General features: G+C 47.9%; 1 protein-coding gene across 5 annotated transcripts in view; it reads left to right on the plus strand.

Annotated features, from left to right (window-relative positions):
• MERTK (MER proto-oncogene, tyrosine kinase) overlaps positions 1 to 8,938 on the plus strand; it is a 133,697-nt gene extending 124,759 nt beyond the window's left edge. For all 5 annotated transcript variants that reach the window (XM_086328320.1, XM_086328326.1, XM_086328319.1 and 2 more), the window contains 2 exons: positions 822 to 958; positions 7,885 to 8,938. In XM_086328320.1, coding sequence (XP_086184446.1) covers positions 822 to 958; positions 7,885 to 8,398 — 651 coding nt within the window. In that variant the 3' untranslated portion in view covers positions 8,399 to 8,938. The remainder of the gene's footprint in view (positions 1 to 821; positions 959 to 7,884) is intronic.
• The last annotated feature ends 3,837 nt before the right edge of the window (positions 8,939 to 12,775 follow it).

Genomic DNA, 12,775 nt, shown 5'->3' on the forward strand with positions numbered 1-12,775 from the left:
ACCTCAGCTGGTGCCACAGGACAACTTATTCTTTGATGAACTGAGGATTGGGGCAGGTTCACCCTTCTCTTTTATTTATTGCTTGATGCTTTAATTCTAGGTGGGACACTAGATTCTGGTGAAGTAGCCTGACATGCAAAGGCCCTTCATTTATCCCCACTTTCCTCTGCTATAATATAGTGACTTATCACCCACAACTAAGATGTTTCAGATTCACATTAAATTAAATGAATTCATCCAGTGGCTGTTTGAACCAAGATGCTGTATAAAAGGTGCTGTGTAACGACAGATACCCTTAACCAGAGATTTGGGAAAGGAAAACAGGGCTTCCCAGGTGGCTCAGTGGTAAAGAACCCGCCTTCCAATGCAGGAAATGTGGGTTTGATCCTGGGGCTGGGAAGATCCCCTGGAGCAGGAAAAGGCAACCCACTCCAGTATCCTTGCCTGGAGAATTCCATGGGCAGAGGAGCCTCGTGGGCTACAGTCCATGGGGTCACAAAGAGTTGGACAGGACTGAGCCCACACACAGGAGAAGAAAACACTTGCCAGCAACAGTAGAAACAGAACACTAAACAGAGCAGTGAAGTGACAGAAGGCTAGCCTGCCTTTGTCTCGTTTCCCAAACAACTCTAGTAGAAATGGGGAGCTGTGGGGTTCCAACCCCGTGTCACTGCCGCGTTGGGAGAGTGGCGTGTCCCTAACATCATCGTCAGCTCTGTGCGCCGTCGCCAGGGCTCTGAGGAGATGACCTTTGCCAATGAAGAAGTCCATTCAGCCTTTCTGGAAAGACTTGAGCCCTCACGTTGTTGCTTTGTCCTCAGTGGGCATTTGGTGTGACCATGTGGGAGATAGCCACACGAGGAATGACCCCCTACCCCGGAGTCCAGAACCACGAGATGTATGACTATCTTCTCCACGGCCAACGGCTGAAGCAGCCCGAGGATTGCCTGGATGAACTGTGAGTCAGTTGCTCTCCATCTTGGGGCAGCCAGCAAAGACCTGGGGACGCACGGCCACTGGGGTGGGGCTGCTTACAGGTGGGTGCGGGCAGAGGGCGACACGCACAGACACTGGGACCAGAAGCCTCTTGTGGGGGTAGGCGGTGTGTGCTCATCTCCAGTGAGCCCACACGTGCCCGCAAGGCCTATAATCACTTCTAGGAAACGCAGTTGGCCTTCTGTGTGGGTGGAAGCAGAACCTGCAGGTAAAGAGAGCCAAGGGTAAGGGACTTGAGCATCTGCAGGTTTTGGTGTCCACTGGGCTTCGGAAAACAATCCTCCATGTATATGATGGAGGACTGTAAATCCTACAGAGACACAGGTTGACTTCACAATGCATGGGGTACTTGGATGATTCACTGCTCTGTCTTTTTTCAAGAAAGGTTGGCTTTATTTATGAGTGGGGACAACTCTTCGTCGCAGCTCTCGGGCTACTCACTGCGGTGGCTTCTCCTCTTGTGGAGCACGGGCTGGAGAGCTCAGGCTCAGTGGTTGTGCTCATGGGATCGTCCTTGCAGTGTGTGGCTTCTTGTCGTGGCCCATGAGCTTAGCTACCCCACAGTATGTGGGATCTTAGTTCTCCAACCAGGGTCTAACCTGTGTTCCTGCATTGGCAGGTGGATTCTTAACCACTGGACCACCAGGGAATCCCCTTTGCAGATTTTATAAAAATAATTTCCTGTGGCTCCAAGGAGAGGGGCATTCTCACCGTGTTTAACAAGAACTTTTCGGGACCGGGGACCTGCATGGGCTCCATCATGGAATGCCTTGCTGGGCTGCTAGGGCAGGTGGGCCTGTGAAGGACCCCCCACACACACACACACACACTCACACTTGCACGCTGGCTCTGCTTTCTCACACCCATGAGAAGGCCCCTATCAGTTTGCTCGTGGGCCTCTGACATCCCATCTCAGCCAAACAAAAGGAAGCTTTTTTGATCAGAGCCTTACTCTGCTTGGAGGTGGTGGTGGTGATTATGGTTGTAAATCCATAAAATTCAGAACAGAAACAGAAAGCCCAAGCCCTTTAAAAGAAAATCATGAAACCCTAATTTAATTAGATCTGGGGTTTCATGGTCATTTCTGCAATGGCCACACGAATGAAATATTTGCTTCTGCAAATGAGGAAGGCCTTTCCATGAAGCAATATTGAATAGGGCATTTTGTGGCTGCTTCTTTCTTGGCCTCTCTTGTGCTCCAGGAGAAGCTGACTATGAGGTCTTAGCTAGGTCTATACTGTGTCACACTGTGGTCTCAGATGATTCATGTAGAGCCAAGGCGAGGGAAGGCTGAGTCGGTTTTCTGAGAGATTTTGTAGCTGAAAGAGCCTCAGTCTCAGCAATGCCGGGTGGCTGGGAAGCTGGATGAAGCAGCGACTCTGTGGTCTCTGTGCCCAGACTGGCCCCTCACGCCACTGCGGGCTTGCAGAGGCGCTGGCGAACCACGCCTGCTTCCCAGGTCCCCTCTAGGGTCTGGATGCTGGGAACAACAGCATCCCCCAGAGAGGCCTCTGTGTTTCCAAATCTGGGGCCTTCTCTCTTAAACATGAGGCAGGCCCTGCTGATACTTCCCTGGTGGTGCACTGGTTGTGACTCTGGGTTTCTGCTGCAGGGGCACAGGTTTGACCCCTGGTCAGGGAAGTTCCTCATGCCATGTGCTGAGGCCAAAAAGAAAAAAAAAATATTAATAAAAATGAGGCAGATCCTTCTGAACGTCTCTGTTTGCTGTCTAAACTTAGTGGAGATAAGTTGACGCCTGTGTTTGGTTGCCCCTCGGTCATTTTATAGCTTCCCTGGTGGCTCAGTGGTAAAGAACCTGCCTGCAATGCAGGAGACCCAGGTTCCATCCCTGGATTGGGAAGATCCCCTGGAGAAGGAGATGGCAACCCACTGCAGTTATTCTTGCCAGGAAATCCCATGGACAGAGGAGCCTAGTGGGCTATCGTCCAAGGGATCACAAAGACTTGGGTATGACTGAGCACACAGAACACATGCACAATCATTTTTCGGTCAACTCTGAGAAACACAGAGATGGACATAATGGCGTGCACTTGGAGCCCTGCTCCCTGGGGCTGTCTCTTCTCATGGCATCACCCCTGCCTCCGAATGACCAGGCTACAGGCCCTGCTCCCCATCACCTCCAGGGGACATTCCTAAACTGAACTCATGGCCTCCCAGCTGCAGCTGCTGTGATTAGCACTCACTGTCCCCCGCTCCAGGTGTCACACGAAGCCACCGTGTTCTTCCTTTTCCCACTGTGTCCCATCAGCCGGCAGGTGTGTTTCAGGGTACTCCGGCCATCTCTCCCCCCAGTACGGGCCCACCTCCCGGCTATCGTGGGTTCAGCTCCAGAGTACTGCAGTAGAGTGAGTCACAGGAATTTTTGGTTTCCCAGTGCATATAAAAGTTACACTGTAGTCTAAGTGTGCTATAGCATTATGTCTAAAAAAATGACATACATATCTTAATTTTTAAAACATTTTATTGCTAAAAAATGCTAACCATCATCAGAGCCTTCCTCAAGTCATAATCTTTTTGCTGGTGGAGGATCTGGCCTTGATATTGGTGGCTGTTGGCTGATCAGGGTGGTGGTTGATGAAGGTTGGGGTGGCCATGGTGAATTCTTAAAATAAGATGATGAAGTTTGCCACATCGATCGACTCTTCTTTTCATGAACGATTTCTCTGTAACAGGCGATGCTCTTTAATATCATTTCTCCCACAGGAGAACCTCCTTCATACGTGGAGTCAGTCCTCTCAAATCCTGCTGCTGCTTTATCAACTTTGTTGTTGGTGGTGGTGGTATTGCTGTTGTTGTTCCGACTCTTTGCAACCTCGTGGACTGCAGCACACCATGCTCCCCCGTCCTTCACCATCTCCCAGAGCTTGCTCAAACTCACGTCCATTGAGTTGGTGATGCCATCCAGCCATCTCATCCTCTATTGTCCCCTTCTCCTCCTGCCTTCAATCTTTCCCAGCACCAGGGTCTTTTCTAAATGAGTTGGCTCTTTGCATCAGGTGGCCAAAGTATTGGAGCTTCAGCTTTAGCACCAGTCCTTCCAATGAATATTCAGGGGATTCCCTTTACGATTGACTCACTTTATCAACTAGGTTTATGTGGTACTCTAAATCCTTTGTTGTCACGTCAACAGTCTTCACAGCATCTGTACCAGGAGTAGGTTTCATCTCAGGAAACCACTTTCTTTCCTCATCCGTGAGAAGCATCTCCTCATCCATGAAAATTTCATCATAAAATTGCAGCCATTCAGGGAATTCCCTGGCAGTCCAGTAGTTAGGACTTCTTGCTTTCACTGCTGAGGGCCCAAGTTTATTCCCTGGTTGGGGAACTAAGATCCCACAAGCACGCTGTGCAGCAACCCCCTACCCCTCAAAAAAAGCCAGGTTAAAACTGCAGCAGTTCAGTCACAGTTTTAGACTTCACTTCTTATTCTAGCTCCCCTGCTATTCCAACCATATCTTCAGTTGTTTCTCTTGCTACTGTTGTTCAGTCGCTAAGTTGTTTCCAACTCTTTGCGACCCCATGGACAGGCTTCTCTGTCCTTCACCATCTCCCGGAGTTTGCTCAAACTCATGTCCATTGAGTCAGTGATGCTATCTAATCATCTCATCCTGTGCCACCCTGTTCTCATCCTGCCCTCAATCTTTCCCAGCATCAGGGTCTTTTCCAGTTAGTTGGCTCTTCGAATCAGGTAGTCAAAGTATTGGAGCAGTTACTTCCTCAACTGAAACCTTGACCCTCAAAGTCATCCATGATGGTTGGAACCAACTTCTTTCGAACTCCTACATATGATGATATTTTGACCTCTGGCCATGAATTACAAATGTTCTAATGGCATCTATCCATAGAATACTGAATCTTTTCAAGAATGTTTTCAATTTACTTTGCTCAGATTCATCAAAGAAATCTCTATCCACAGCAGCTATAGCTTTACAGAATATATTTCTTGAGTAATAAGACTTGAAAATCTAAATTACTCCTTGATCCATGGGCTACAGTATGATACTGTGTTAGCCGGCAGAAAATAGCCTACATCTCATACGTCTCCATTAGAGCTCTTGGGTGATCAGATACATTGTCAATGAGCAGGATTGTTTTTAAAGGACTCTATTTCTCTGAGCAATTGATCTCAACAGTGGGCTGAAAATATTCAGTAAACCATGCTATAAACAGATTTGTGATCCAGGCTTTGTTGTTCCATTTATAGAGCACCGGCAGAGCAGATTTAGGGTAATTCTCCAGGGCCCCAGGACTTTTGAAATGGTAAAAAAAAAAAAGACACTGGTTTCCACTAATTGCATTAGTTCCAAACAAGAGAGTCTGTCCCTTGAAGCTTTGAAGCCAGGCCTTGATTTCTGCCCTCTGGCTATGAAAGTCCTGGATGGCATCTTCTTCCAGTCAGGACTGTTTTGTCAACTCTGACAATCCGTTGTTTGGGGCTGTCACCTTCGCTCATTATCCGAGCTACATCTTCTGTGTAATTCGCTGTAGCTTCTACATAACCCTGCTGCTTCACTCTGGACTTGTATATAATAGAGACGGCTTCTTTCCTAAAACCTCAGGTTAGTTTCAAACTTTTCTTCTGCACCTTCCTCACCTCTCAGGCTTCGTAGAATTGAGGAGAGTCAAGGCCTTGCTCTGAATTTGTTTTTGGCTTAAGGGAATGCTGTGGCTGGTTTGATTTTCTGTCCAGACCACTGAAATTCTTCCATATCAGCAATGAGGCTGTTTTGCTTTCTCATCATTCGCGTGTTCCCTGGAGCAGCACTTTCAGTTTCCTTCAAGAATTTTTCCTTTGCTTTCACAACGTGGCTAACTGTTTGGCCCAAGAGGCTTCTGGCCTGTCTTGGCTTTCATTCTTGACATGCCTTCCTCATTCAGTTTAATCATGTCTAGTTTTTGATTTAGAGCGAGAGACATGTGACCCTTCCTTGCGCTTGAACACTTAGGGGCCATTGCATGGTATTAATGGCTTAATTTCAATATTGTTACGTCTCAGAAATATAACAATCTCTCTCTCAGAAGAGAGAGAGTTCCAAGGAGAGGGAACGGGACTGAGGAATAGCCAGCGGGTAGAGCCGTCAGAGGAGAAGGCAATGGCACCCCACTCCAGATTTTCCAGCCTGGAGAATCCCATGGACGGAGGAGCCTGGTAGGCTGCAGTCTATGGGGTAGCGACAAGTCAGACACAACTGAGCGACTTCACTTTCACTTTTCACTTTCATGCATTTGAGAAGGAAATGGCAACCCACTCCAGTGTTCTTGCCTGGAGAATCCCAGGGATGGGGGACCCTGGTGGCTACCATCTATGGGGTCGCACAGAGTCGGACACGACTGAAGCGACTTAGCAGCAGCAGCAGCAGAGCCATCAAAACACACACAACATCCACTGATTAAATCTGCCGTCTTCCGTGGGCACAGTTTGCGGCATCTCAAAAATATTATAATAGTGACATCAAAGAACACTGAATCACAGGTCACCCTAACAAACATTAATAATGAAAAAGTTTGAAATATTGTGAGAATTATCGAACTGTGATGGCGCCAACAGACTTGCTTGTCACGGGGTTGCCACAAACCTTCAATTTGTAAAAAACAGGGACTTCCCTTGCAGTTCAGTGGCCAAGACTCTGGGCTCCCAATGCAAAGGGTCTGGGTTTGATCCCTGGTCAGGGAACTAGATCCTGCATGCCACATCTAAAGATCCCACGTGCTGCCACGAAGATTGAAAATCTTTGTGCCACAGCTAAGACCTAGTGCAACCAAATAAACCAATAAAAAATTTTAATTTGTAAAAAACACAGTATCTTGAAGTGTGATAAAATGAAATGCTAGAAGGAGCATGGGTTTATGCCTGTGGGGGGTGGAGGGGAAATGCAATAAAACAGAATCCGCTTGTGCTATCAAACCACAGAAGCCCAGGGCTGGGCAGGGTCTAGAGTGGTCACACTTGTGGGAACGTAGGCACAGTGACATCACAGAGCATGTAAATGAATGAGCAGTTCAGGTCCCTCTTTCCTGCAAGAGTGCACGGGCTGTCCTTTCTCCTGTCTTCCTCTTTTCATCACCCCCAGGATCCTAGCATATCCTTTGGGTGGCACCCAACCTGCTTTTTCTTAAAATTATCATCTGATCGTGAAAGTGCTGCTAAACACAATCTTTCCATGGTCCCCCATTTGCCCAGAGAGTGGAAGCCAGACGCATGAGGGTCTGACCCATGGCAGGCGGGGCAGCTCAGTGGTTAAGAACATGGGCTGGGGCACCAGACACTCCTCAGTGTGGGTCAGTTTCCCCCTCAAACTAGGAAGGGCCTAGCATCACCCTCTCCGGAGACTTGTCTATAAAATGGGTTTAACAGTACTTGTGTGGGGACATGTGTTGCTGCCAAGCTAACATGTCTGAAAGTACCTTAAATGACAGCTGTTAGACAGTAAATACTACAGTCAGTCATCATTCATTTTACTGGAGAAGGTAGAGGTCACGGACAAGAGCAGGGGTCCCCGTGTCTGTGAATGGCTGTGCACGTCTGCTTCATGGAGCAGCAGCAGATGGCTAAGATGTAGCAGCCGCACACATGCCCGAAGCTGCAGCCACCCCAAATCAGGGGCTGTCTGAGCCCAGGCTCACCTGTTGCTGTCACAGCACTGCCCTCATGGTTCACACACCTGTCCACCCCAACCCACCTCTCGACTTCATTCCTCGAGGCTCGCAGGGCCTGGAACGACGGTGAGTGTGGAGCCAGGACACTGACCCCCACTCTCACCTCCATCCCCAAGCCCCTCCATTCCCTCCTGAGTGGGACAACTGGATGGTTGGCACATGGGCTCCGGTGCTGTGCTGGGGAGGTCACGCACTCCTCTTTGCTTCCAGGTATGAAATCATGCACTCGTGCTGGAGAGCGGAGCCCCTGGACCGCCCCCCCTTTTCAGTGCTGAGACTGCAGCTAAAAAAGCTCTTAGAGAGTCTGCCTGCGGTTGGGGACAACGCCGAAGTCATTTATGTCAACACGCAGTTTCCAGAGAGTGCGGAGGGCCGGGCCGAGGGCTCGGCACTGACTCAGCTGGACTTGAGCATCCATCCCGACTCCATCATTGCTTCCTGCATGCCCAGCGCCACCATCAGCGTGGTCACCGCGGAAGTTCATGAGCACAGACCTCAAGAGGAACGGTACATCCTGAATGGAGGCAATGAGGGATGGGAAGAGCCAGCTATGGCTTCCCCCGCCACAGGAACAGCGGAAAAGAACCGGGTTTTACCGGAGGACACACTGGTAAGGAATGGGGTCTCTTGGTCCCAGTCCAGCACGTTGCCCTTGGAGACCTCAGGGCCAGATGAACTTTTATTTGCTGATGATGCCTCGGAAGGCTCAGAACTCCTCACGTGAGGAAAGCTGAGACACTACTCCCAAACCCTGGAAATTCTTACTTTGAAGACCCTTGATTTTTTTTGTATTTGCCTTCCTTAACAAATAAATGCCCCAGCCAGAAAGCACCACGTGAATGCTGTCAAGTAAGTCATGACTGTTTAAAGTACATAATATATATTTATTTAAAGAGATAGTATCTATCTGTATATGTGGAAAGAGACAAAGATATTCTATTTTAATAAAAGATGACTTATATCATGTCACTTTTCTAGCAGATCGTAACATTTAAGCCCTAACAGCCTCATCTCTACCACAGTTCCTGGATGTTAACACTGGCACAAAGTTGTTTTTCTTTTTTTTTTTTTTTTAAGTTTTTTGTCTTTTTCATGACTATTAAACATTTGTAAAATGAAATGCCCTATTTGCCGTTGCTCCTAGTCTTAAGAAAAATCTGGCGTTCCCACCTGAATCATGTATTTGATAAGAGTGATTCATGTTTAAAGTTTTATAACTAATGAATTCTCTGATCTGGCTTCCTAATAAAATATGAATGAGGAAGAGTGTGTGGTACTTACTTGAGACTTGGGAGGATATGGTCACTGGCTGCCTCAGTGCCTTTGCAAAGGACTTCTCTTGATGCCTGGCCCTTGATGCAGTTGCTCTAACCACTCTTGATATTGTTTCTTAAAGATATGGAAGAGACTTCAGTGGTGGTCCAGTGGTTAAAAATCCACCTTCCAATGCGGAGAATGTGGGTTTAATCCCTGATCAGGGAATTAAGATCCCACATGCCGCAGGGCAACTAAGCCTGAGTACTGCAACTCGAGAGGCCTGTGCTTGGCAGCTTCTGAGCCTTCGCGCTCTAGAGCCCATGCGCCACAACTGGAGAAAGCCCGAGCTCCGCAACACAGACCCAGTGCAGCCAACAAAAAGATATGGAAAAACCACTCCAGAGAGCCCAGAGATGAAAAACAAAAAATATTAGAGGGTTGAAAAATACCATCTGAGTGGAAAGATTTAAAATAAATCCTAAAAGGGACTTCTCTGGTGGTCCAGTGGTTAGGACTCCACACTTCCATTGCAGAGAACACAGGTCCCATCCCCGGTCAGGACACTGTGATCCCGCTTGCCATGCAGCTTGGCTAAAAAAAAGAAGATCATAGATGAGTCCAAGAGGTAAAGCAGTTTTCTGTGGGAAGGCATGACTCACGGGAGGGAGATGTGGACAGTGAACAGGAAACAAGCTTAGAGCTCAGGACCCCTCAGTTCACATCCCAGCTCCGCTGGGTCATAACAGTCGTTGCTGGTTGAGCGCTTGTTATGTCTCAAGCACTTTATGAAAACTACAGTAATCTGTACGTCACTAACATGGGTAGCAGTGCCATCATGACGTGTGGGCCGGTAAACCGAAGCTGGAAAGATTGAGGGTCTTCTATGGCCCCTGTCTGGAGAGGGCAGGAGCCAGAATTCAGAACCAGGGAATCTGACTCGGGCTGGCTCAAGCATGTGATCTGGGGAGTCTGTTCCAGAGCTTCTTGACCTTTTAACTTTAACAAACACATGCATGCGTGCATGCTAAGTCACTTCAGTTATGTCTGACTCTTTCCGGCCCTATGGTCTGTAGCCCACCAGGCTCCTCTGTCCATGCGATTCTCCAAGCAAGAATACTGGAGTGGGCTGCCATGTGCTCCCCCAGGGTAACAAACACATGGGTAGCACTTACTATGTGGCCAGGCCCAGGAGTCATTTAATCCTCATAGTGACCCTACCAGGCGATGTTTCTTGTTTAGTTGCTCAGTCCTGACTAACTCTTCTGAGAACCCATGGGCTGTAGCCCACCAGCCTCCTCTGTCCATGGAATTTCCCAGGCAAGAATACTGGAGTGGGTTGCTGTTTCCTTCTACAGGGCATCTTCCTGACCGAGGGATTGAACCTGCATCTCCTGCATTGGCAGGAGGCTTCTTTACTACTTAGCCACCAGGGAAGACCAGGTAGGTACTACTATTATCTCCATTTCACACATGGGCAGATGAGGCAAGAGAAGGTTAACTTTGCTAGTAAAGCAGTCAACCGATGTGATCAGTTTCAGTGTTGATCCTTCCAGCGCCCGTGGCAGCCGGGCAGGCCAAGCACTCTGGGATCCTCAGGCCTGTTTCACTTGTGAATAGTTTCCCGCAAGCCACTGCAGCCTGCAGAAAGCAGCATGTGGCCCTCCTAGCCTGGATCCTCATCCCAGCTGCCAGCCTAGGTGCCCCAGTCTCCAGGGCCAGCTGACTCTATTGTTACTGTGCAATGGTCCAGACCAGAAAGTTCTGGGGGATGGAAAGGAATCTGCACTGCTGTGAGAAACACCAGCACCACATTTTATCAGTGAAAGGAAAAATAAACAAAAGGCTGTTAGAACCTATAAGATAATTTCTAACTGTTGGAAATTTTTGAATGGTTATTTGAAAATCAATAAAAGATTTTGTATCATCTGCTTTGTATCGTCTGCTTGTACAAATAAAGTTTCCTGTTGATGATGACTATTGAGAATGTCTTTTCCATACAATAGGGATTTTAAAAGTAACTAAACATGCTTTGGGGAAATCATGAACCAACTGGCTAGTTCAAGCAAAAAAACCCAAGTTAAAAAGGTATGTTCATGGCAACTTCCCTGGCGGTCCAGTGGTGAGGACTCTGCACTTCCACTGTAGGGGGCAAGAGTTCAATCCCTGGTCGGGGAACTAAGACCCACAAGAGCCATGTGGCCAAAAAAAAAAAAAAAAAAAAGATATGTTCGAATCTGTTAAATAAAGTAAGCAAATTGAAAACGTACTTGGGGGTTTCATACGTATTTAATGTCACATATCTAAAGTAACATGCTTTGTGTTTTGTGTTTCTAATTTTAATTACATAATGTAAACAAATATATAATGAATAAGTCACCGAATGCCCTCGGCTCCCCCAAATCCTGTCCAGTGTGCTCAGTACCTGCCGTGTGGCCTGTGAAGGTCTGGGAAGCCAGGGTCAATTCTGCTGTGGAGAGAAAGCCGTGGCTTCCAGCTTTTCCTGAGACGTGGCAGAGAAATTAACTTTGCCCAACCCCACAGCGATACACCAGGGCCTTGGGCAAATGGGGCGTGATGGCAGAACACCTCTCACCACCTCCTGTTCACAAGAGGAGAATAGAGCGGGACTATTCTTCATCAGGGGACTTCCCAGGTGGCTCAGTGGTGAAGAATCCGCCTGCCAGTGCAGGAGATGCGGGTTTGAGCCCTGGGGTGTGAAGATCCCCTGGAGCAGGGAATGGCACTCCACTCCAGTATTCTTGCCTGGGAAATCCCATGGACAGAGGAGCCTGTAGGGCTTCAGTCTATGCGGTTGCAAAGAATCAGACATGACTTAGCGACTAAACAACAACCCTTGTTGTTGACACTTGCAGTCCCCTAACTGAGACAGCCGGAACCACTGCTGTCTCTCAGCCGCATTGGAATATCTAAAAGCTCTAACTTTCAGAGGACCTGATCCCTGACAAAGTGTTGTCCAGTCTTCTGATCATGAACTGATACATAGCCTTTCAAGTTCTCTTTTGTATAAACTCAGATTACTTATGTAAGTGGCTCTTAGGACCAAAGGAAAAAAAAAAAAAACCGGGGAAGAGAAAACAGAAACAAGTTGGGTCATTCCCTTCAGCCGGGCTGGGACCGGGCTGTGGAGGGCGAGCAGAATAAACAAATACCTGAAATGCTCTTGACCTTCAGGTTGAGACTAAGTCTGCCTGGGGAGCTGTTTTTCCCTCCCTTTCTTCCTTCTTTCCCTCTCTTCCCACCTCTTCCCTTTCTTTCTTCTTTTCTTTGCTTTTCTGCCAACTCCTGCTCCACTCCTTTTTCTCATCTTTCTGAGTAGAAAGGAGAAGTAAGGATTAGGGGCATCCTGAGTCAGTTATGCAGCCAGCAGCAAGGGCCAGACAGGAACCAGTCCTGTGAGCCTTCCTCCAGTCATCTTGAGCAGGTCACTTAGTTCTCTCGGAGGCCAAGTGTCCATCCTTGTGCAGTAAAGACAACGCTGCCTTCTCCTGCAACCCCTTGGGTGGTTGTGTAGGAAAGGGAGGTGGCAAGGTCTTTGAAAGGACCTTATACTCGTTATCAAGGTTTTTCCCAATTAGAGCCTTCTCTCCATTCCATTCCTTATGCAGTGCAAACTCAGCATCTGTCACAGTAGAAACATTGTCCCTGATTATGTTACCAACTGCCTCCAATATAGTGCAAATCAACTTAAAAAAATGCGCTATGTGAGAGTTGCAAGTTAAGTGTTATTTGGGGCAAGATGAGAGCTATAGCCCAGGAGACAGCACCTCAGATAACTCTGAGAAAATGCTCCAAAGAAGCAGGGGGAAGATCAGTATATGAGTCT

The sequence above is a fragment of the Bos grunniens genome, chromosome 11, assembly GCF_055505025.1.
Source record: "Bos grunniens cultivar Pamir isolate PY7600 chromosome 11, Bosgru_T2T1.0, whole genome shotgun sequence".
NCBI lineage: Eukaryota > Metazoa > Chordata > Mammalia > Artiodactyla > Bovidae > Bos > Bos grunniens.